General features: G+C 24.1%; 1 protein-coding gene across 1 annotated transcript in view; it reads right to left on the minus strand.

Moving 5' to 3' along the window:
* Positions 1–25,940, minus strand: part of LOC117171876 (UBX domain-containing protein 7) — a 35,035-nt gene that overhangs the window by 3,099 nt on the left and 5,996 nt on the right. Inside the window, exons 4-8 of the mRNA XM_033359516.1 lie at positions 19,846–20,112; positions 11,016–11,073; positions 7,323–7,453; positions 3,332–3,377; positions 3,165–3,253 (exon numbers count right to left, since the gene is read on the minus strand). Of these exons, the coding sequence (XP_033215407.1) occupies positions 3,165–3,253; positions 3,332–3,377; positions 7,323–7,453; positions 11,016–11,073; positions 19,846–20,112 (591 nt within the window). The remainder of the gene's footprint in view (positions 1–3,164; positions 3,254–3,331; positions 3,378–7,322; positions 7,454–11,015; positions 11,074–19,845; positions 20,113–25,940) is intronic.

The raw sequence follows: 25,940 nt of genomic DNA on the forward strand, positions 1-25,940 counted from the left end.
TATTTCGTAAGAAGGGCAAAATGAAGGAGGGTGAAGAATGGAAAATATATGGAAAGAAATTAGAGGTGGTAGATAGATACAAGTATTTAGGCTTCTGGTTTTTTACGGGAGGGATCTTTAACAAACATCTAAACACTTTGGCAGGAAAAGCTCAAAAAGCAATTAATGCAGGATGGGGAGTAATGAAAAGAGCTAACATAAATAATCTAGGAAGAGGACTTTACTTGTTAGACATTTTGGCTAAGGCAGGGTTACTGTATGGGGTGGAGCTATGGGGATGGGAAAGAAAGGAAGTAATGGAAAGAATACAAGGTAGATACGTGAAAATGATTATGGGATTAGATAGGAACACTCCAAATTATATTTGGAGAATGGAAGCAGGTAGGAGAAGTTTGGAAATAGAGGCAAGAAGAAGAGCAAGTAAATATGTGTTAGAAATTTTAAGCATGGAAGATGACAGACTACCTAAGGTATGTCTAATGGCAGAATTGCGAGGTATTGCGAATAATATGCCATCGAAGTGGGAAGAAGTGTTGAAAAAAGCAATGCATGAAGTGGGAGACGGACAGATGTTAGAGCTAATGAGAAACCAAGGAAATAAAAATAAAATTGAAAATAATCTAGAGCGAGGTGTTTTAAAAAAAATGGAACTTGAAATTCAAATAGATTGGGGAAATATAGATAGGTCAAACTACTGTGTATTATATAAGAAGTATAAAGAAGGATTTCAAAGGAAGGAATATTGGGACTCGAATAGGATAAACGGTAAATGTAAGGAACAATGGGCGAGGTTAAGATGAAGAAATGTTGGTAAAGCAGGAAATAAAGGTTATGAAAATACATTATGTAGGTTGTGCGGAACGCAGAGGAAAATCTTGGCCACATTTGGGTATGTAAAAACGCAAGGAGATTAATCAGTGAGGATTTGGTCAGAGGGGTTGATAAATGGTTAAACGAAAACCCGGAAATGAAAATTAGTCAGAAATTAACAAAAGTTCTGAAAAGAGAACCGAGCTCAGAGCTCTGCGGATATGCAAGAGATTTCGAAAAATGTGCAAAAGAAAGTGTAAATAGGAATCGACAGATAGGACTAGAAGAGCTCAGCGATAGTGAAGATTAATTAATAATAAATAATCAAAGTATACATTGTGATGCAGAATTAGAATTAAAACTAGAAATACAAAATAAGCGCGGATATGCTATATTTTTGCAAAAATTAGAATATTCTGAGTCACATAATTTTTATAAACGGCTTATTATATTATAACACTGTATATTTATATTGTATATGTAAAAACCCACCAGGGCATACATGAGAGAGAATAGATTGAATTGAATATAAGGGGCCGTACTTAAATTACGTAACTTTAACTGTATTTTAGATACAAATTAAAAATTTTCAATTTTATGAATTTATTTTAAACATAAAAATGTCTTTTCTAATATAAAATATGGCTTTTTTAAAAAATACCTAAATTGTCAACAAAATAATTAAAATTTTAATATAATAGTTAAATTTTCATCCTAAAAAGATGAATTCCTAACAAAAAAGTGTCATAGTTTATATTTAAATTAAAAAAGAATTTTAAAAAGGACAAGAATAATTTTTAACAATTCAAGATTTTTCACTCAAGAAGGAAATAAAAGTTTATTTAAATTATTAAACCTTCAAACCAAAAGCCGAATAGTCTATACAAAAGTAAAATTTCCAAACGAAAAATATGATTTCAGGAAAAAATTAAATTACAAAGATTATTTTTTTTACCCAAAAAGGAGAATTTTTAACTCAAACATATCTATCTTAAAAAATGGAAAAATCACATTTTCAGTTGAAAAATTAATTTAAAAAAAAAGGCTTTTCCACTAAAGAGTTCAATTTTCAACCAAAGAGCTTCAATCAAAAAATTGAATTTTTAATAATGCAATTTAACTTTTACCCAAGTAGTTGAATTATTAATTTAAAAAGATTAATTTTAAACAAAATAGTTGAACTTTCATCCAATTTTTTTTTATTTTGAAGTATTTTTAAAAATTTTAAGAAAAACTTGATTATTTAAAAAAATTAATAATTCAAATTCTTTTAAAAGATTTCCAAAATTGTAAAAGAACGAGAATAATTCGATTCAGTTTAAAAGATATTTAGGAATTTTAAAAGTTTTAGAGTGATTAAAAAGATTTTAAACCTCCGAAACATGTCCAAAAATTTACAAAATATTTAACATTTCTTCCATACTTCTCATCTAAAATAGGTATTAAGCTGAAACGATTTTTTTTTTAATTTGCTAAAACCCTGTAAAATAAAAAACTTTCTTAAAAATTTTCTAGCTACTTTTTTGACTATCTGCAATCTTCAAAAATATTTTTGACTTTCTCCAGAATCCTTGGAAAACTATATTTATATAAATTTAAAAATAGTTATTCGAATTTTTTATTTTGCAATAAAAATTATGTTTCCCTAAAATTATAATTGGGTTGAAATTTATTTTCTTTTTTGACTGAAAAATCTTGTTTGGTTGAAAAATTGTATTTTATAATTGAATTTAACTGTTTTTAATTTAAAATTGAATAATAATAATATGTTTATCATAAAACATTAATTTAATGCGTATATATAAAAAAATTTATAATAATAATATTGATTTAATATATTTTTTGGTTTACAATTAACTTTTTATTGAAATTTTGGAATTTTCATATAAGAAATCATCAAAAACTTTTCCGAATATTCTCCAGATTCTTAGGAAAATTATATTGATATAAAGTTAGAAAATAAATAGTTAAAAGAAATTTTTATTTTGTATAAACCATTATTTGCCCCCTCAAATCGAAAAACTACACGCGCACGATTGATGATACTAGCCAATATAAAAAATAAGATTCACAGCCTTTTTTTTAACAAGAATTGATCAATTAAAACATTTTTTTTAATTAAAAAAAAAGAATTGCTTTTATATATTTTGAAGCAGTTGAAATTTTTGTCAATAAGGTAAGTAATATTTTCCTAACATTTATTTATCTCATAACTCAGTTTAATAAGAATTATGTAAAAAAATGTATGGAACTACATGTAACCTGGCAAAAATAGAGGGAAATTTTGTCACCGAAAGAAAACAATTTCCGATTAAATACGCATATTAAGATAGTTAAAATGTTCAAAAACTTACTTGAATTCTCTCGCTCGCTATCATTGAAAGTGTCTCTTTGGAACCATTTGGTAGCCGTAAGCAAAGTCGCAGTAATGGTGCATTGATATCTGGAAACATTTTTGAATATAATAAAATAAATAACAATAATAATAGTTCATTTTTGTTCGATTAAAACATTTTTTTACCTGATTCAGATTTATTAGCGGGCAGCTCTTGACCTGATTTGTCAACCTAATGTAAAATAAAAAACGTGTAAGGTATTGGAAAAAATACAGCTTTAATCACTATTGAATTCAGGTCTATACCTATTTCTGAATTGATTTGAATTATCTTAAAATATTTAAGGGTATTTTTAAAAATTCCGAGAAAAACTCAAGGAATTTTTTATTAATTTCATTACTTTGAAGGGATTTCAATGCGTTTGAAATAATTTAGGATAAAGACTTTTTTAAATTTCGTAAGAAATGGAACGATTTTACAGGACCTATAAGGTTTTAATATATTTTTAATGATTTTACAGGATTTTATAAAATTTCAGAGGATTTCAATGATTTTAAGGGATTTGAAGTTTTCAAGGTATTTTAATAAATTTTCCGGAAGTTCAGGAAATATTGTCAAATTTCATAGAGTTTCGCGAGATTTAATAATACGTGAATCACTTTGAAATTTTCTGGAATAAGATTGTAGAAACGGTGAAGCGGAAAATTAAAAAACAAAACTAGACTATTATATGAGCGCGCTTGCGCACGCTCACTTTTGTACTCCTTTTTGTCATTTACTCAATTTTTAATGACAAATTATTTGTTAAAATTTTCGGAGCACTTAGATTCTTGTTGAAATAAGATTCTGAAAGAATGAATTCAGTGTATCAATGCAACGTAATATTTACGAGTACTATTATTAGAGAGCGTTCACATATTATGTTAACGTTATTTTGGACCCTTTTACCTTCCCACACTCTAACTGCAGTTACGTCACATTTTTTTGTATTAGTTTAAAAAACTTTATAGACGTTTTGTAAATCAAAATAATTTTTTAAGATGAAATGCGGTATAGAAATAAATGAAACAATATTTTGACGTAACACAACAATACTTTTTTGATATTTTTTTAGTCACACAAATTTTCAAATTACAAGGAAAGAAATATTACCAGTTTTTTTCAGAATTATATGAATAGAAATATTATCATTTTCTTTTTCAAAAGATATTTAGGACTTTCAGAATTTCAGAAGAATATTTTATGAATGTTCGGAAATGCTTGAAATTTATAAAATATTTTTAATTTATACAATTTTACAAACCTCTTAAATTCTTGAAAATATATTTATCTTACTGGAAGTTCTCTTAAAATGTTGAAAAGTTATTTTAATTAAGGGCATGTGATACTTTACCATATGAGTTTTCAGTTCTCCACACTTTTTGTCCACAATTTTTAATTAAAAAAAAAAAAGAAGAACAACATTCGTGTCCAGACATTTGCGTTTTTAACGCGTGGGTTTCTTTTTGTTTCGAAACTTTCACATAAATTTGCATTTTTTTAAATCTTCTGTAGTTTAAAAATCTTCTTTATTCTCCTTAAATCTTCGCAATATTTATAGAATTTGATGGTTTAATTTATTTTCTATTTTTCAATTTTACCAAATTGAAACATTATGCTTTAAAATCTTCTACTCTTTTTTAAAATTTAATAAAATATTTGACGTTTGAAAATCTTTTTGAATTTTCTCCTCAAATGAATTTTTCAAATAAAAAAATCGAAAAAAATGGTTTTAGGAACCAAAAGAATTTTGTTCATTACCCTGAATTTTTACAAAAGTCCGAAAATATCGTATAAGTTTTCATTGTTTTTGAATCGTTTCAAAACTTCTAAATATCTCTTAAATTTACTGAAATTTTTTCTAAAGTCATATATTATGCCACGATGTTGCTTTAAAAACTTTTGAACCCTTTTTTTAATGTTATGAAATAATTTGAAACGTTTTGTAATCTTTTTTAATGAGTTCTTGGAACTCATTAGTAAAAAAAAACTGTTTGAAATTTTTCCATGAATCTAAAGTGTATATTTTTCATTCTCTTGACGCCCTAAAAAATTTAGTTTATCTAAATTTGAATTAAATCCTGAAAAATAGAAATAATTGTCTTAAAGTCTTCCATATTTTTTAAAAAACAATTTTGAAGTATTTAAAATTTAGAATTTTTATTTCAAAATTAAATATTAACTGCTTAAAATTTTCCCACAAATCTTTTAAACAATTTAATCTCAAAATCTTTCAAAATTATTAAGAAGCTTCTATTGTTCTAATTCTTAAAATAAGTTTTTTCAATCATTTGATTTTATTTATCTCTTTGAAAATGTAAAAAAAGTTTACCCAGTCGTACAAAAAGAAAAAATTTTTTCTTCTTAAAAATTCTGTAATTATAGTATGGTAGCAAAATGTTAAGAAAAAATTATTGCACATCATAAAATACTAAATTTAAAAAAAAGTTAAAATCAAATCTTTATCTACTTCGATGTTGTGACAAAATAAGTCAGCTAACAATGAATTGATCTTTTCATAAATGATAACAAAAAAAGCATTAAACAATCATTTTCATTCAAACATAGAAATAATTTGTACACTACATTTTTTTAAATTTCACATTCATTTTTAACACTTGTTTTACTGGTAACATTTGATACTAATTTCAGAAGAAAAAAAAAAACATACTTCCATATAATTTGAAAAATTGAATGCAAATACACATTTCAGTATATCAGAATGATTTGAAAAATTATCTAATTAAATAATATAAATGCAAATATCAATTAACTTTTAATATTCAAAATACATTCAATATTCGATTATATAAGTTTTAAGTGAATAATTAAATTATGTTACCCCTTATGGTAGTGCAGAACATTAAAAAATTAAAAAATTAAATAGATTCTAAGTATATTAAAATATTAAAAATGGGGAATTAACTGACTGAACCAAAATAATTATCGGCGATCGATACAAGTAGAAATATAGTTTTTTAGTTCGATTAATTTTATAGGTTTAAAAAAGTGATCACCATAAACCAAATGATTGAAGAAAAAGTTCACCTTTTTATATATAGGAAAATAAAAAGTCTTTAAATGACAGTCAGAGAATGCACGACTGTACATCTGTCAGTCCAGAAACTTTCATTCATCTACGCATTTTAGTGGATTTTAAAGAATTTATTGAAGAAAAGTGAGGTATTTCGTAGGGATTTTTTCGTATTTGAAGAGATTTCATTTTTTTTTGGAATTCACGCTGAATTCTTATTAATTTATCTAAATTCTTTTAAGCCTTTGAAATTCTTTTGAACAAATTAATTCACTTCAATCGATTTCTTTAAACATTTTTTAGGGCATCTTTAAACAAAATATCTTAGGGCATTTTAAAAGATACCAAGGCATTTAAAGAGATTTGAAAAGGTTTTTTTGCAATTTAATTTAGAATGCGTCCTGATTTCTTTTAATTTTTCCAAATTTAATCAATTCTACTCAATTCAATGGATTGAAGAAAAAAATGGTTTTTGTTTAATTCATCTTAAAGTCTTTAAAACTAACATGAAAATATTAGGCAGTTCACCAAATTCTTTTAAATTCAATTTAATTTTTCTAAACTCATTTCAAATGTACTCAATTCAATGTTTTTTTTTAAATATTCTTAAATTGTTTTCAATTCACTTGGTTGCTTTTTAAATTCAGCTAGATTTTTTATGAAAGTCATTGCATTCTCATTTCCCTTAAATTCCTCTTATTTTACTTACAACTTACTAAATTCAACGGAATTTTTCGATTTTTTAAATTATTTTCAATTCACTTGAATTCTTTTTTGGTTACAAATGATTAGGGTATCAATTATTTGAACTTTTTTTTTAATTCACCCTGAATTCTTATTAATTTATCTGGAATTGTTTTAAATTATTTGGAATTTTCTTGAATTTTTTATACGTTTTTAGTAATTTCATCTAATTCTTCTCGTTACGCTTAAATCCCTCTACATTCATTCCAATTTTACGGAAATCAAACGGTTTTTTTAAAAATTTCTTTCCAATTCATTTGAATTCTTTTGAAAAAAATACCCTATGATCCCTATATTTTAACCCATAGGGACTGCGAGGCCTGGAAATATACATACAAATTGGATATAATTGTACGAACCTTTTCTTGCGCAGCGTTACTACTTGATTGGCTTTTAGCATCCAACTCATCTATCCTAGATCTTTTGCTAACAATGGTGGAATTACAATTTGCTACACTTGTACTGCTTACGCTAGTATTAGCATCTCCATCTGTAAATTTATAAGGCGTTTAACATTTATGTAACAAAACTCTTTATGTATTACAGGGCCTAAAATGTTGCGAAGTCCAACACACTTTGTGTAGTCTGGATTTCAGAATTTTATTTCAATCTCATCTAAAACTATTGGGTTTTTCCAATTAGATGCAAACTGAATTAATATATCGCAATAATAAAATCCAACGATTTTTTGTTGAAAAATTTATTAAAATTTAGGATGTTTAAATAGGAAAACATTTTTCTTTCCTCCTTTTTATTTTCGTCCAAAGTAAAGATGAATAATTTTCTTTTCTTTTTTCTGTTTTATGGGGAAAGGAGGGGAGAGAAGTGTTCCTTTTTTTCAGATTCCAATGGGAACATTTTGTGGTGGTTGTCCAAATTTGGTCGTTAGATTCTTGATTTTATTTTCAGGAATTCTTTTCATTAATTTGATTATTGGACGTTAAAAACGGATTTTATATTGGATTATTTTCCTATTTAAATATCCTAAATTTTAATTTGGCTGACTTGGATTGGAGGTCATTTTTATTTCGGGCTGGTTTGCCTTTTAAACTTTCACTTAATTCTCAGTTGTCAGTGAGATAGTATCGTGGCAGGTGTTCTGTTCCTGCTGGCAACAAATTTTATTTTCACTTAATTTTATTTTGATTTTATTTATTTATATTTTTTTCCATTTGGTTTTATTTTTATTTCCATTTTATTTTCGTTTTATTTTTATTTTATTTTATATTATATATTTTTTGCCTTGATAAGGGCGTTGTATTTTCTCCTTTTTATTTTCGTCCAAAGTAAAGATGAATAATTTTCTTTTTTTCTTTTTTATGGGGAAAGGAGGGGGAGAGAAGTGTTCCTTTTTTCAGATTCCAAGGGGAACATTTTGTGGTGGTTGTCCAAATTTGCTCGTTAGATTTTTGATTTCATTTTCAGGAATTCTTTTCATGAAAAATTTATTTATAATTTTAGTTGATAATTAATCTTTTTTGTTTAAGAATTTTTTTCATTTTTTTTTTAATTCAATAATTTCTTTATACTCATTCTTTTTGGTTAACGACTCAACTACTTTGTTGAAAATTCATATTTTTGGGTTGATAATTCAACTAATTTGTGGAAAATTTATCTTTGGCTTGAAAACTCGACAATTTTGTTGATAATTTAGTTAAAACAATTCAAATAAAAATATTCATTAAAAAATCGTCTTTCTGGTCTCAAAATTTATCTCTTTTGGTAGAAATTTAATCTTTTTTAGTCAAATTCAACGGTTTTTTATATAAAATTTAAATCTTTTTTGTTAAAAATGAAAGTTTTTGGCTTAAAAATAATCTATTTTGGTTGATGATTCAACTATTGTGTTGAAAATTCGCATTTTTTGGTTAAATTTAACTATACTGTCATTCGTCTTTTTGGTTAAAAGTTCAACTACTTTGTTAAAAACTCTTTTTTTGTTGTTGAAGATTTACCTCTAGGGTTGAAAATTGAACTATTCGATTGAAAATTTAATTATTTTACTGAAAATTTAACTAATTTGTGGAAAATTGGTTCTTGACTTGAAAAGTAAACAATTTTATTGTCATTTTCTTTTCTTTTTCAAATGAAAACTCTATTTTGATTGAAAATTCCACTCTCTTCTAGAAAATTCGTATTTTTGTTTTGAAAATCCATCTCTTTTGGTAGAAAATTAATTTTTTTGTTAAAGATTCAAATATTTGGTTTAAAATTAATGTGTTTCGGTTAAAGATTCAACTATATTGTTGAAAATTCATTTTTCAAAGATACATCTCTGGTTGAAAATACAAAATTTAATATCAATTTTTTATGCTTCTTGCCTAAAAATATTTTTTAGTTTAAAATTCAACTGATTTATTGAAAACTCGTTTTTTCGTTGTTGAAAATTCAACTATTTGGTTGGAAATTAAATTTGTGTTGAAAATTCAACTATTTTGTAGAAAATTTATCTTGGGCTTATAAACTCAACGATTTTATGGATAATTTCGTTAAAAGAATTCAAATAAAAATCTTTACTGGTTGAAAATTTACCTCTATTGTTGAAAATTCGTCAACCTTTTCGGATAAAAATGCAACTTTCTGACTAAAAATTAATCGGTTTTTATTATTGATTAAACTGTTTTGTTGAAAATTCATATTTTTTGATAAAATTCAACCGTATTTTATTTATAAAAAGAATATTTACGGTTAAAAATGAAACATGTGGCTTAAATTACCACTTTTGGTTGATGATTCAACTATTTTATTAAAAATTCGAAATTTTTGGTTAAATGCACTACTTTTTAAAAAATTCGTCCTTTTTGGTTCAAAGTTCAACTGCTTTCTAAAACTCTATTTTGGTTGAAGATTCACGTCTGGGATTAAAAATTAAACGATTTTGTTTAAAATTGTTTTTTTTGTGGTTGAAAATAAAATATATGGCATATTTTTTTATTTAAAATTTAAATTATTTAGATTCAAAATTATTATGGTTTGGTTGAGAATTCAACTATATTGTGGAAAATTAATTTCTTAAGAGATTCATCTCTGGCTGAAAATGCAATAATTTGGTTGCAATTTTTTGCATATCTTGCCTAAAAATCTTTTTTAGTTTTAAATTCAACCGGTTAGTTAGAAATTCGTCTTTTTGGGTTGAAACTCAAATAATTTGCAGAAAAATTGTGTTTTGCTTAAAAAACTTAACAAATTTGGTTCAAACTTTTATTCTTTCTTCACTAAAAAATATGTCTTGGTTGAAAATTCAACATTTTTTTTGAAAATTTATTGTTTTTTTTTTTAAATTAATTTCGTTTTGTATCAATTTAAAATTTTGTTACAAATTTATTTTTTTGATTGACGATTTATCTCTTTTGTTTAAAATTGAATTATTTCGTTTTAAATTAATTATAATAGAGTTTAGTTAATAGAAGTTCATTCTTTTTGGCTAAAAATTTAATTGTTTGGCTAGAAATTTAAATTTTTTTCTAAAATTCAACAATTTTCTTAAAAAGTCATCCTTCTTGGTTAAAAATTCTACTGTTTTCTCGAATATTCGTCTTTTTGTTTTGAAAATTCAACTATTTTATTGAAAATAAACTTTCTTCTCACAATTCAACTAATTTGTAGGATATTTGTCTTTATCTTAAAACTAAAAATTTCGTAGAAATGACATCTTTTCTGTTTAAAAATGAACCGGTTTGGTCGAAAAATACCTCTTTTCGGTTAGGGACTCAACTACTTTATTGTAAATTATTTTTTTTCGGTTTTTCTTGAAAATTAACTTTTTCAACTCGAAATTTAAGTATTCCATTTTTGTTCGAAAATTGATCTTCTTTAGTAGAAAATTCATCTTTTTGATAGAACATTAACCTTCTTGGTTAAAAATTAATCTTTCAACATTAAATATTAGGAATGTAAATTGAATTCATTCCCCTATTTTCGTAGAAAATATCATTATTTCTCCTATTTTTAGAGCACTTTGATATATGAAGAACAATATTAACGCAGTTGATAAAACTGCTTCCAAAATTTGAAACATTTTAGGCCAATTATGCGTGCAATTTGTGACTAACCAAACTCTAAATTTCTTCCTTCCATGATCCTGTGTTTTTTTGTACCAGATGCATTGCTCTAAAATAGAAATTACATTTTATTCGTCACATGTTTATTTTGAAAGCAATATTGCAGGGTGTCCAGCGATTCTTAAGAACAAAGTTTAACGTTTTTTCCATGTTTTGAAATGTTTCAAATTTCCGTTATAACAATTTCCATGTTTTGCAGATAATGAAAGTAGAAGGATAAAGATAAAAAAATTCGAAATTTTATTGTAACCATGAGTGTTTTTTAAGAAGTGTATTTCTTCTATGCTAAGCGGAGAGAAAATTAACAATTTATAAAATGAATTAAAAAATGTTCTTGCATTTTCAGAATTCACTTGTTTTTTTTCTTTTCTTTTCATTAAGGTACAAAAAAATAAGTGTGACATCTAAAAATGCGACAAAATGCGAAGACATTTTTATTTTACCCAGACTCTTTTCTTAATCATTTTAACAATATATTTGCAATCTTTTATGTTAAATACTTTTCCAGTCTCATAAAATATAATATCTTATAACTAAAATTCACAAAAGATCAATTATATAAGCCTGGGGCTCACTTCAGATACCAAAGGTAGTGTAAGTAGTGAACCAAATTCAAAAAAATAGTGTCATACAATTGTTTAAGTATTAAAAACTTATGTGTAGTCCAGGGGATGCTTCCACTGTACTGTCCAATGCAAAAAATGTGTCACATAATTCAAATTATAAAAAATTACATAGATTTTCAGAAGTTATAAAGAATAATAAAAAATAAATAACGAATACACAAATTAATGAAAAAAATGCCGAAAATATATATTATTATCGAATTATAAAAATTTTCAAATTTCAAATAACGACAAGATTTTTAATTAACAAAAAATAAAATCCCAAATTTCAAAATATCCAAAACTAAAATTCACCGACTTCAAGACCGACTTTTAAAATAAACGAGTTATTAAGTTCCCGACAAATATTTTAATTCCCGAAATTTAGAATTTTGCAACATAGATAATCGATTATTAATTTATAAGTAATTAATAGAATTATAAATAAGGCAAATAATTTAATGAATCATTACTAATAATTTATTAATTATTAACAGAAATGCTAAACTTCGTTAAAATTAAATTACAGAAATAAAAATATTTATGAGAATTTAAAAATTCTTTTATTTTATAATTCGGCAATTTTTTCTTGTTGCTAATTTATTATTTAGTTATTCTTTCTTTAGTTATTTTGTATTAGTCCCGGGTATTCAAACACTTTAAAATATAGTGATGAAGAGATAATTTTTTTTTATATTGCCGCTTTACAATATAATGTTATTATATAATAAATCCTTAAATATTTTTTTCTATTACAATGAAATAACCAACTCTTAAATGTGATATTTTTCAATCAATTAGACTTTGTAACGAAGCTAAAATATTTTAACATTTGTTTGTTTCCAAATTTAAAGAAATTACCTTACTCTCTTCTAAATTTTTCCAGCAATTTTAAGAAAATTGGTTTATTCTCTTGAAAAAAATCAAAATTATTTTCAGATCTACTAAAATTGAATTGAATTTACCCGATTTTTGTTTGTTTTTATTTTGTGATCTTACCATATTGAAACATTTTGCTTTAAAATCTTCTAAACTATATTTAGAAATTTTCGAAAATCGTTTGTTATGTTTAAAAACCTTTTCCAATTTTCTCTTATACTTCACTGTTCAAACTAAAAAATTACTTAAAACTTTCACACGAATATAAGGAAAATTCTTCTTGTTTTTTTAATTTCGTCAGATCTTCTAAGCCTTCTAATTTCTAAAAATTATTCAAATTTTTTCTGCATTTTTTATTTATTCTGCAAGATTTAAAAAATTGACCTAAAATCTGTCAGCTTCTTCTTTGACCATTTTTGAAATTTTGTAAAATCTTTTTAAATAATTTCTTCAAATTAATTTTTCGAAATAAAAAGTTATTTTAATTTTTCCTAGGAACCTGAAAAAATATCTTTCATTTTCGTGAAACTTTACAAAATTAAAAAAAAAACTTTACAAGTTTTATTTATTTTTAAATCGTTTCAAAACTTTGAATATCTCTTAAACTTACTCAAATTTGTTCCAAAATTATGTAATATGACAAAATTGCAAAATTTTGCTTGAAAATCTTTCAAACCCTTTTAAAAATGTAAAAATCTCCCATGAATTTCAAGAACTTTTTTCGCATCCTAACAAAATTCAGTTTACCTAAAAAGTTTGTAAAACTTGAAAAATAAAAAAAATGGTCTCAACGTCTTCTATATACTTTTAACCCACATTTTAAAATCTTTTATTCGGGGTCCTAGGGTATTTCCATACCGGAGCGATAATTAATGGAAATGATTCGATAAAAAAAAGAAAAACACTATTAGAAAAATCTACTGTGTCATTTTACAATAATTATATTAAAAAAACTGTTTTCTTGATACATTTTAAAGAGTTTTTTAACGGCTGTACATGACAAAAGACAAAAAACAGTCAAAACAACTAGAAAAAAATTACTCCTAGCGCCGCCGTAAGGCCATTTTCAACATATGGACCATTTTCAACTCTGGGTGACAGGAGGCTGGTGTAGTCCAAATTTAAAAGTGCATAGACCGAAATAAAAAAGTGTGAAATGAAAAATAACCTTTATTTTTTAGGCATTATTTCCAATTTTCTAACTTAATAATTGAATATTAATAAAACTAAACCTAAATATTTATTTAAAACGTTATTATTTAATCTAAGAATCATCAAAATTTCTATTTATTTATCGCAGGCTTCGCAGCCTTTTCACTAATTGCCCTCTTTTTCTCGTTTTTTCACTTAAATGCGTATTGAATTAGTAGAACCCAATAAGACAATTTAATCATTTTTGGTTGAAAATTCATTATGTTCAGTTGCAAAATCTGCTATTAAATTTTTGGCTAAGAATTCATCTTTTTTAGATTAAATTTAATTATTTTGTTAAAAAATTAATTATTTTGTTAAAATTATACTTTCTGTTTGAAAATTCGTCTATTTGGATTGAAAACTCAACCAATTGCTTGCAATTTTCAGTCTTTCTTCACTAACAAACTTTTGTTTGTTAAGAATTCAACTATTTTGTTGTAATATCAACTATTATATTATATGTAACTATCATATTTTTGAGGTAAAAATAAAACTCTTTGGTAGAAATTTCTTTTTATTTAATTTTTTTCATTGAAGATTAATCATTTTAGTTAAAAATTATTTTTTCTGAGTTAAAGTTTAATTTTTTTAATTGAAAATTTGAATATTTTGTACAAAATTCAACAGATTGGTAAAAAATTGAACTATTTGGTTGAAAATTTAATTATTTTGTTAAAAATTTCTACTCTTTAGTCGAAAATAAATTTTTTGGTTAAAAATGTAACTGTTTTGTTGAAAATTCGTCTTTTTGGCTGGAAAATTCAACAATTTAATGGTAATTTTTTCTTTCTTGACTAGCAAATTTTTTGTTGTTAAAAATTTGTCTTTTTGACTTAAAAATTTAACAATTTCATTGCAATTTTTTTCTTTCTTGACCAGCAATTTTTTGGGGGTTGAAAATTCAGCTATTTGAGTTGAAAATTCTTTTTTCATGAATGAAAATGTATGTCTTCCTGTACAAACTTAAAATTATTTGGTTAAAAATGCAACTTTCTGGTTAAAAATTAATCTATTTCGGTTGAAAATTCAAACGTTTTATAGAAAAATATAATTTCTGCGAGCAAAATTAATATTCTCGGTTTCAAAATTCAACTGCCTTTTCAAAAATTCGTATTTTCGACTTGAAAATTCAGCAATTTTATTATAATTTTTTTTCTTGATTAGCAATTATTTCGGGGGTTGAAAATTGAGCTATTTAGCTGAAAATTACTCTTTGGTGTTTGTAAATGCATCTCTTCCTGCATAATTTTCCATTTTCTTGGTTAAAAATGCAACTTTTTGATTAAAAATTAAACTGTTTTAATCGGAAATCCAAATGCTTTGTAGGAAATTGATATATTCAGCTCGAAAATTCAACAATTTGATAAAAAATTGAACTATTTGGTTGAAAATTTACGTATTTTGCTAAAAATTTGTCTTCTTTTGTACAACTATACAACTATTTTTTTGAAAATTCGTATTTTTGACTGAAAGTTCAACAATTTTGTTGCATTTTTTTCTTTTTTGACTAACAAATTTCTGTTGAAAATTAAGCTATTTTATTGAAAATTCATTTTTTTTTAAATTGCATCTCTTCCTGTAGAAATTTCACCTTTTTGGGTTAAAAATCAAACTTTCTGATTAAAAATTCAAAGGTTTTACATAAAATTGGTATTTTAGGCTCGAAAATTCAACAATTTGGTATAAAATTTAAATGACTCGTTGAAAATTTATAAATTTGGCTAAAAAATGCTTTTCTTTTGTAGAAAGTAAATTTTGTTGTTGAAAATGCAATTGTTTCGTTGGAGATTAATCTGTTTTAGTTGAGGATTCAAGTATTTTGCTGAAAATTTCTTTTTGTTGATTATATCAAACTGTTTTTTTATTAAATTTTTTGAAAATTCAAAATATTACATTTTACGTTGCAAATTTATCTCTTACGTTATAACTATTTTTTTAATTTATTTTTTTTTTTTGAAGATTCAAATTTTTAGTTGAAAATTAGTATTTGTTATTGTATAAAATAATAGTTCACCTGCAAATTTAACTGTCTTCTTGAAAATTCATATTCATGGGTAAAAAATTCAACTGTTTTGTTGAAAATTTGTCTTTATATCTTAAAAATTCATCTATTTAGTACAAAATTAAACTATTCTGTACAAAATTCCTTTTTTCAAATTAAAAATGGATTCTCTTGAATGTAAATTTAGCTACTCTATTTTTTGCTATAAATTGATTGAAATGGTTGGAAATTAATCTTCTTGCTTGCAAAATAAACTATTTTGTTGAAATTGTATTATTTTGTTTTGAATTCATCTTTTTGGTAGAACATTAATCTTCTGTATTACAAATCCATCTTGTTGGTTGAAAATTTAATTATTAAATTTTGTTGTTGAAAATTCCTCTTTTTTCGTCATTAGTGACATTTTTTTGGAAACGTTAGAAAAATAGTGCCATGGCTCAAAAAAAAGTGTGAAATAGTGTGCATAGTGTTTTGAGTCCGAGGCTTGATTATATATTAATTAAAAAACAAACTTTTCAACAGAAAGGTTTTTTCATATAAAAGAAAAGTTTCTTTTGTAGTTGACTAAAAGATTTAAATTTCTCTTCGCATTTCAATAAAATAAAGGTCTGATAAGCACAGAACTAAAGAAAATTAAAATGCAAGGTTTTTAAAGCCGCTAGACACCCTGATTATTGTTACATTAAGCAGGTCCAAAATCATTTTTTTTTTTATTTTCATGCACATTGCCCCAAAATTTGTTCGAATCTACATAAAAGTGAAAAATTTTATTCTGCGAGTTTTTAACGTTAATTATGATTTTTTTCTTTAAAATGTTTAAAATATAAATTGTTTGTGATACATAAAATACTATTTTCTAATGATGATTAGATATTTAAATAAAATGTTTAAACAAGTTATGATTATTTTTAGCAATTTTAGCTTAGAATAGAGTTACAAAGTCGGGGTTTTTTCGATTTTTTTACTTATGTTAACCTTTTGTTGAAAAGTGAGGCAATAGTTAATTAAATGTAACATAAATAATTGTTTGAACCATTTATTATTATTTGTAATAATTTTCTCTTAGAATAATCATACAAATTTACCGTTTTTCTACCATTTTTCACTTTTTGTCTACTTTTCTTCAATTTTAAACTTTTTTCCCACTTCTTATATAGTGCGATATATATAATATAGTAAAGCTTGAAAACTGCGAGTTTTCCTGAAAATTTCAGCTTTTTTCATTTTTGTTAACAAATAAATAAAAAATATCAATATATAAAAATAATTTGAACAAAGATGCTCTCAGTAACTACTTAAAGGAAAATTCAGATTTAATATGATTCCTATACAGAAAATTCGAAGTACTTTTAAAATAACTGTTTTATTTCAGGAAACATATTTTCACAAAAAAGAGATTATTTAAAAAATGAATCTCTCAAATTTGTAATCATTATTTGTTGATAACTAAAAATCCTGAGCAAAGTTAAAATTTAAATTTAAATAATTTGCAGTAATAATTAAATAATAATAAAAAATAATAGAGTAATTTACCCATTAAAATGTATTATTTAGGTAATATGACAACGAAAGAATTTTTTTAATATTTAAACAATTATTTTTGCCAAATTGCATTAATTATTACTTCACTCTAAGTGAAAAGTTGAAAACTTCTTGAAAACCCCCTACTTCCTAACATGATTCAAAGAGAATATTATTATAAATAATGATAAATGGAACAAAAAATTACTTTTACTAACTTTAATTAATAATTATAACCTTGCCTAATTAAAAAGTTATTTTTTTTTTAGAAAAAACTGTAAATTTACAGCATTATTCTAAGAGAATATTATTATTTACTTGACTATTGCATTCTATATTGACTGAAAAGTTGAAAATAATTTAGAAAATTCAGTAAAACCCTCAACTTTTTAACTCTATTCTAAGAGAAAATTGCTACAAACAAACAAAAAAAAGCATTGTATGTAATAAAAAACAATTTATATTTAAAACCCGCAAAAAATCATACTTAGCGCGAAAAACTTGCGAACCCGATTTTTCACTTATGGGCGTTTTTTGTGATCATATAAAACATTTATATTCTATTGAGAATGGTTAAACTGCGATACGCCACCTGGTGACAAAAATCCGAACTAGAAAGAATAGGTACAATTTTAAAGTTGTACATTAATTTTTATCGGAAACAAAGGGGTGTAGATAGAATTTACATCTTATATGGTGAAGAAATATTTCTTTACAGAAATATCTCTCCAACTGTGATTTCCCTCCTTTTTTAAAATACATTTTTAGTTGATCAACTGTCAATATAAATTCATAATGATTTATAAAATTAATCTGTTCTTTAAAATTTATAAAGTGAATAACAATTAATTTTACCAGACGATTCGAAATCAGTTCACAATTTTAAAATTTGTAGCTTCTAACGTTAAAAGTGATGTAAACTATTTCAATTGGAAAGTCTTATTAGTTAAACAAATTGAATTAGTTTAAATTAGTTTAAAATTAGTTTAAACAAATTGCCCGATTGAAACTTTATAAAATATTTTCAATTTTAAAATAACTTCGAAATGATATATTCATAAACAAAGGCTTTTATTAAATTTCAAATATTATTTCAGTCTAAAATATTCCATTTTTTAACCATTCAATTTGAAAATTTTTTATTAAGAAAAATAAGAATTACTTAATATTTAGAAATATCTTACTGTTTATTTAAAATCTGAAATTATAGTCAAATATTAAAAACTAAATTTTCAACGTTACATTTTAATTGTTCTATTTAAAAAAAATTTATTTCATAAGTCAAATTTTTGAAAATCGATGTATAAATAACAATTGAAAACATATTATTCTTGAAAAAAATTCAAGGAAGTTGAAGAAATATTTGAAAGTTTTGAAAAAATTAAAATTCAATTTAAAATTTGCAATCATTTGAAGTAATTTAAACAAAGTGTGTACGTGCACTGCCAAAATATAGATTTTGGCAGATTTGGAACAAAAAATTTAAAAGATTTTTAAGAATTTGGAATGGCTTCAGAATATTAAAAAACATTTCCCGTGAAAATTAATAATGATTTTTATTTCGAAAAGATAATTTTGAGTGATTATTCAAAAAGATTAAGAAACATTTATAAAATTATCAAAAATTAATGTGGAAGATTTTAAGGAAATTTGTTTAATTTGGCATAATTTAAAAAAAAAAAAGAGAAAATAATGTGAACAATATACAGATCTTTTGAGATTTTCAAATAAAATTTGAAGGTATTTTAAGGGTTTTTTTAAACATTAAAAATATAAATAATTTCATTTTTAATTTGAGAATTGTTCAGTTTATAAAAAAATGTAATCGTTCAATTTTTAATGTTTCTGGCTTAAAATTGCTTTAAATGATATGATTTTTTACGCTTTTTAATTCATTGATTGATTCTTTAATTTAGACTTTAAAGCATTGAAAATGATAATGTGGAATTATATATTTAGAACTGAATCTGAATCTCTGAACTCTACAATTTATAAAAGTTAAAAAATTTATTAGGCACTTTAACTGTATTTAATTAAAAATTGTTCAGTTTAAAAGTGCTAGTAGCTGCCATTTTATACCTATAGATTATTTTAAAAGTTTGAAATTCAAGAGTTCCACTTTCATCGAAACTTACATGAAATAATGAAATAAATTTTTTTAAACCTCTTTGACAAAAATATGTTTTTTTCACTGTATAATACGGAAATTCTATCTAAAACTATTTGTTTTTTATGAAGATGTGTTTTTAGTATTCAATCATTGTTTTATACTTTCAAAACTACCATAAAAACACTTTTATGCAAAAATTAATGTGCAACTTTAAAATTGTACCTACTCTTTTAGTTCCAGTTTTGGGCACCAGGTAGCGAATTGGTAGATCACCATTCCCAATAATTTAGAGTTTCAACTCGATTTATCTGATATTATGGAATCTAAATAAAATTTGTTTAAAAACGTATTTTTTCTTATGAAAAATACGTTTTAAACTTCGTGGCCTCGAAATATCATTTTTTTTTAATTCAAACAAATGTATGGGTAATACGCATGAAAAATCGAAGGAAGAAAATGGTCCAATGAATTTTTGGACCACTCCATTAATTAATTTGACTGTTTACTCACACTGATCAATGATTCGGCTAATGCGCGTTTCGTTGCTGAATCTGACGAATTTTTCCAATCATCGACAACAGGCTCTTGAGGTGCACATTCAGGAGAAGCATGAGTACTTAGCATATCGTTTAGTCCAGATACTAAACTATCGACCGTGATGTGATTGTACATTCTCATGCATTCTCCAGTTCTGGGATCTACAACTGCCAAGTATGGAAATCCCGCAACATTGTAAAAATCAATGTATCGTTTTCCTTCAGACGCGTTCGATAACACCTTAAAATTTTTTTATTATTTATTTCATCTGAGATTTTTAATTTCATAAATCGCGGGGATCACTGAGGTTCAGTAGTTCAATTTTCGGCAAAAAAGTGGACTTTTCCCGAGAAAAGGGGATTCAAAGGGTATTTCATTTATTATTTCAATATTTTTAAATTGTATGGATATCTCGTAAATTGCACGAAACTTTCTTTTAACTAACAAAAGGGTAAAAATAAAAAAATTTCAATCGAATCGGGTAAAATGTAAGTTAACAGAATTTAAATGAATTCAACGGAGTTTAAGTGTATTAAAAAAAAAATTAATTCAGAATGAAATAAAACTAGAGTGAATTAAAAAAAAAAAGTTAAGAGAAATGCGAAGAAATTGATGGAATTCATAAAAATTCGAGTATAAAAATTCAAAATATTCCACTAATTTTAGTAAAATTTTAGTTGATTTAGAAGAATTCAAATGACTGATCAAATTCAGGAGAATTTTAAAGAATATAATTTAACCAATTTTTTAAAATGAAAATATATCCATCAAATTGAGTAAAATGGAAGTGGAAATAATTCAGATTAATTTCAACAGAATTTAAGTGAACTGAAAAAAAAACCAATTAATTGAGTGAATTTAAAAGATTTGAGCGAGATTTAGAAAATCAAGAGAATTCGAAAGAATTTTGGATAGATTAATAGGAATTGTGGGTTAATTCCAAATGAATTCAAATGAAGATTCAAAATTACAAATCCAATATATTCCACTATTTTGAGTAAAATTGGAGTATATTTAGAAAAATTCAAAATAATTCAAGAGACGTTTATAAAAATCAAAAGAATTTGAAGGAATATAGTTTAATTAATAATTTTTTAATTATAAATTTGTAAAGGAAAATGTAAGAAATGGATGGAGTTGATGAAAATAGAATTGAATTGAAAACCACACAAGGGAATTTAAACGATTGTTATGAAATGCATAAAAATTCAGATTGAGTTAAAAAAAATAATAATAAATTAATAAGAATTCAGGATTATTTTCAAATCAGTTCAAATGAGTTAACAAAAAACTTCTTATAAAATATATTATAGTCATAAAATTTATATTAGTTATAAAATAGTTATAAAGTTATAAAATATTCCGAAAACTTTAGTAAAATTGGAGTTGATTTAGAAGAATTGGAAAGAATTCAAAAGACTTTGATAAAATTCATAAGAATTTTAAAGAATTTAATTCTTTTTTTAATGTTTAATTTTAAAAAATGTCTATTGAATTAAGCAAAATGGAAGTAAACATAATTCGTCTTGAATTAAACAGAATTTAAGTGAATTGAAAAAATGTCACCCATTGGAAGAATTGGATGGAATTCATAAAAATTGAATTGAATTTAAAACTATTCGAAATTATATTTAATAAATGCATTGTATTCATCAAATTTGAAATGAATTGACAAAAGTTCAAGGAAATTCAAAAGAATTTGATGAAATACCTAAGAATTCAAATTGAGTTTAAAAGAATTAATGATAAATTAATAAGAATTCAGGATTATTTTCAAATCAATTCAAATAAGCTGACAAAAAACTCAATACTCCAAAATACTCCAATAACTTTAGTAAAATTAGAGTTGATTTAGAAGAATTCAAGAAATTTTGATCAAACTCAGACGAATTTGAAACAATATGATTTAACCACACTTTTTAAGTAAAAAACATCCATAAAATTGTTTAAATAGAAGTGAATATCATTTATAGTAAATTCAACATAATTAAACTGAATTGAAAAAATGTAACCCATTTAATTAAGTGAATTTAGAAGAAATCACGCGAATTAAAAAGATTTCAGCGAGCGTTAAGAGAATTCAGAGAATTCAAAACAATTCGGGATACACTAATAAGAATTTTAGGTTAATTCCCAATTAATTCAAATGAATCGACAAACAATTAGAAATATTCTACTAATTTTAGTAAAATTCGAATGTATTTAAAGAATTCAAAGAATTCGAAAGACTTTGATGAAATTCAAAAGAATTTAAAAGAATACAATATTTAAAAAATGTTTAAACAAAATTTCTAAAATCAAAACATTTTCATCGAATTAAGAAAAATGGAAGGGAAAATAATTAATGGTGAATACAATAGAACTTAAGGGAAATGAAGAAATTTTTAAATCGAAAAATTAAATGAAACTCGAGTTAATTTAGAAAATTACAAGGGAATTAAGAAGAATTCGATGAAATTTATAAAAATTTACTTGAATTTAAAACTATTCGAAAATATTTCAGAAATTCATTAAATTTGATATTAATTGACAAAAATTCACAGGAATTCTAAAGAATTTGATGAAATACTTAAGAATTCAGATTGAGTTTAAGATAATTAAAGATAAATTAATAAGAATTCAGGATTATTTTCAAATAAATTCAAATAAGTTGACAAAAAAACTTAATATTCCAAAATACTCTAATAATTTTAGTAAAATTAGAGTTGATTTAGAAGAATTGGAAAGAATGCAAGAGACTTTCATCAAATTCACAAGAATGTAAATTTAAAAAAAATGTATAAATAACAAAATATTTATTGAATTGAGCAAGATAGAAGTAAACACAATTCGCCTTGAATTCAGCAGAATTTAAGTGAATTGAAAAAAATTTAATCCATTTTATTGATGAATTTTATTAGAACTCAAGTGAATTCAAAAGATTTCAGCGAGAGTTAAGAGAATCCAGAGAATTCAAAAGAATTCGGGATAAATTAATAAGAATTGTAGTACGCTAATTCCCAATGAATTCAAATGAACCGAAAAACAATTCAAAATATTTCACTAATTTTAGTAAAAATGGATTGTATTTACAAAATTCAAAAAATTCGAGATACTTTTCTCAAATTCAGAAGAATTTAAAAGAATATCAATTATAAAATGTTTAAACAAAATTTCCAAAATCAAAACATTTTCATCGAATTAAGAAAAATGGAAGGGAAATTAATTAATGGTAAATTCAACAGAATTTAAGTGAAATAATGAAAATAATTTTTAAATCAATAAATTAAACGTAACTTGAGTTAATTTAGAACATTACACGGAAACTAAGTATAATTCGATTAAATTCATAAAAAAATTTAAATGAATTTTAAAATATTCGAAAATATTTCAGAAATTCATTAAATGTGAAATTAATTGACAAAAATTCAAAGGAATTTTAAAGAATTTGATGAAATACTTAAGAATTCAGATTGAGTTTAAAATAATTAATGATAAATTAATAAGAATGCAGGATTATTTTCGAACCAATTCAAATAGTTGACAAAAAACTTAATATTTCAATAACTTTAGCTATATTGGAGTTGATTTAGAAGAATTGAAAAGAATTCAAGAGACTTTCATCAAATTCACAAGAATTTTAGAGAATGTAAATAAAAAAAACGTTAAAATAAAAAAATGTTTATTGAATTGAACAAAATAGAAGTAAACATTAATGAGAATTGTAGGTTAATTCCAAATGAATTCAGATGAATGGACTAAAAATGTTAAAAATCCAAAATATTCGACTATTTTTAAAAAAATCGGAGCAGATTTAAAAGAATTCAAAATAATTCAAGAGACGTTTATAAAATTCAAAAGAATGTGAAAGAATATATTTTAAGTAAAATTTAAAAAATGGAAAAATTTGCATCGAGTTGAGTAAAATGGAAGGTAAAATAATTAATGGTGAATTCAACAGAATTTAAGTCAAATGAAGGAAATAATTTTTAAACCAACAAATTAAATTAAACTCGAGTGAAATTAGTAAACTGTAAAGGAAATTGGAAGAATTGGATGGAATACATAAAAATGGAATTGAGTTGAAAACAACTCAAAAATATTTAAGAGATTCATTGAATTCATTAAATTTGAAATGAATTGAAAAAAATTCAAGTAATTTTAGTGAATGTAAATTTTCAAAAAATGTTGATTGAATTGAGCTAAATAGGAGTAAACATAATTCACTTTGAATTCAACAGAATTTAAGTGAATTGAAAAAAACGTAATTCATTTAATTGAGCGAATTTAGAATTCAAATAAATTCAAAAGATTTCAGTAAGAGTTAGGAAAACTTAGGGAATTTCAAAGAATTACAAAAATTAGGATAAGTATTCAGGGATAATTCAAATTGAATTCAAATGAGTTGACTAAAAATTTAAAAAGTCCAAAATATTCCACTATTTTAAGTAAAATACGAGTGGGCTTAGAATAATTCAAAGAAATTCAAAATACGTTTATAAAATTCAAAAGAATTTGAAATAATATAGTTTAAGTAACATTTTAAAAATAAGTTTTTTATCAAATTGAGTAAAATGGAACGGAAAATAAGTAGTGGTGACTTCTACAGAATTTAAGTCGAATGAAGAAAATAATTTGTAAACCAACACATTAAATTAAACTCGAAAGAAATTAGAAAACTGTAAAGCAAATTAGAAGAGTGGGATGGAATTCATAAAAATTGAATTGAATTTGCAACGATTTGAGTTGATTTAGAAGAATTCAAGGGACTTTGATCAAATGTAGAAGAATTTGAAAGAATATAATTTAACCAAATTTTTTTAATAAAAAAATATCCATCAAATTGGGTAAAATATAAGTGGACACAATTCAGAGCGAATTTAACAGAATTTAAGTGAATTGAAAAAAACTGTAATCAATTTTATTGATGAATTTTATAAAAACTCAAGTAAATTCAACGAGAATTAAGAGAATTCAAAAGAATTCGGGATACATTATTAAGAATTGTAAGTTAAGTCCCAATGAATTCAAATTAATCGACAAACAATTAAAAATATTCCACTCATTATAGTAAAATTAGAATGGATTTAAAGAATTCAAAGAATTCAAAAGATTTTGATCTAATTCAAAAGAATGAAAAAAATATACAAATTTCAAAAAAAATGTGTAAACAAAATTTCCATAATCAAAACATTTCCATCGAGTTAAGAAAAATGTAAGGGGAAATAATTAATAGTGAATTCAATAGAATTTAAGTCAAATAAAGAAAATAATTTTTAAACAAACAAATTAAATTAAACTCGAGTTAATTTAGAAAATTGCAAGGGAATTAAGAAGAATTCGATGGAATTCATAAAAATTGAATTGAATTTAAAACTATTCCAAAATATTTTAGAAATTCATTGAATTCATTCAATTTGAAATGAATTGAGAAAAATTCACGGGAGTTCAAAAGAATTTGATGAATTACTTAAGAATTCAGATTGAGTTTAAAAGAATTAATGATAATTTAATAAGAATTCAGGATTATTTCCAAATCAATTCAAGTGAGCTGACAAAAAAATGAATATTCCAAAATATTCTAATAACTTTAGTTATATTGGAGTTGATTTAGAAGAATTGAAAAGAATTCAAGAGATTTTGATAAAATTCTTAAGAATTTTAAAGAATGTAAATTAAAACAAAATGATTGAATAAAAAAATGTTTATTGAATTGAGCGAAACGGGAGTAAACATAATTCACCTTGAATTCAACAGAATTTAAGTGAATTGAAAAAAAATGTAATCCATTTACTTGAGTGAATTTAGAAATAATCACGTGAATTCAAAAGATTTGAGCAAGAGTTTAGAAAATCAAGATAATTTAAAATAATTGAGGAGAAATTAATAAGAATTCAGGGTTATTTTCAAATAAATTCAAATGGGTTGTCAACAAATTATAAAAATCCAAAATATTCCCCTGCTTTAGTAAGATTTGAGTTGATTTAGAAGAACTGAAAATAATTCAAGAGACGTTTATATCATTTAAAAGAATTTGAAAGAATATACTTTAAGTGAAATTTAAAAAATAGAAAATTTTTCGTCGAATT

Source organism: Belonocnema kinseyi, chromosome 4 (genome assembly GCF_010883055.1).
Source record: "Belonocnema kinseyi isolate 2016_QV_RU_SX_M_011 chromosome 4, B_treatae_v1, whole genome shotgun sequence".
Classification (NCBI taxonomy): domain Eukaryota; kingdom Metazoa; phylum Arthropoda; class Insecta; order Hymenoptera; family Cynipidae; genus Belonocnema; species Belonocnema kinseyi.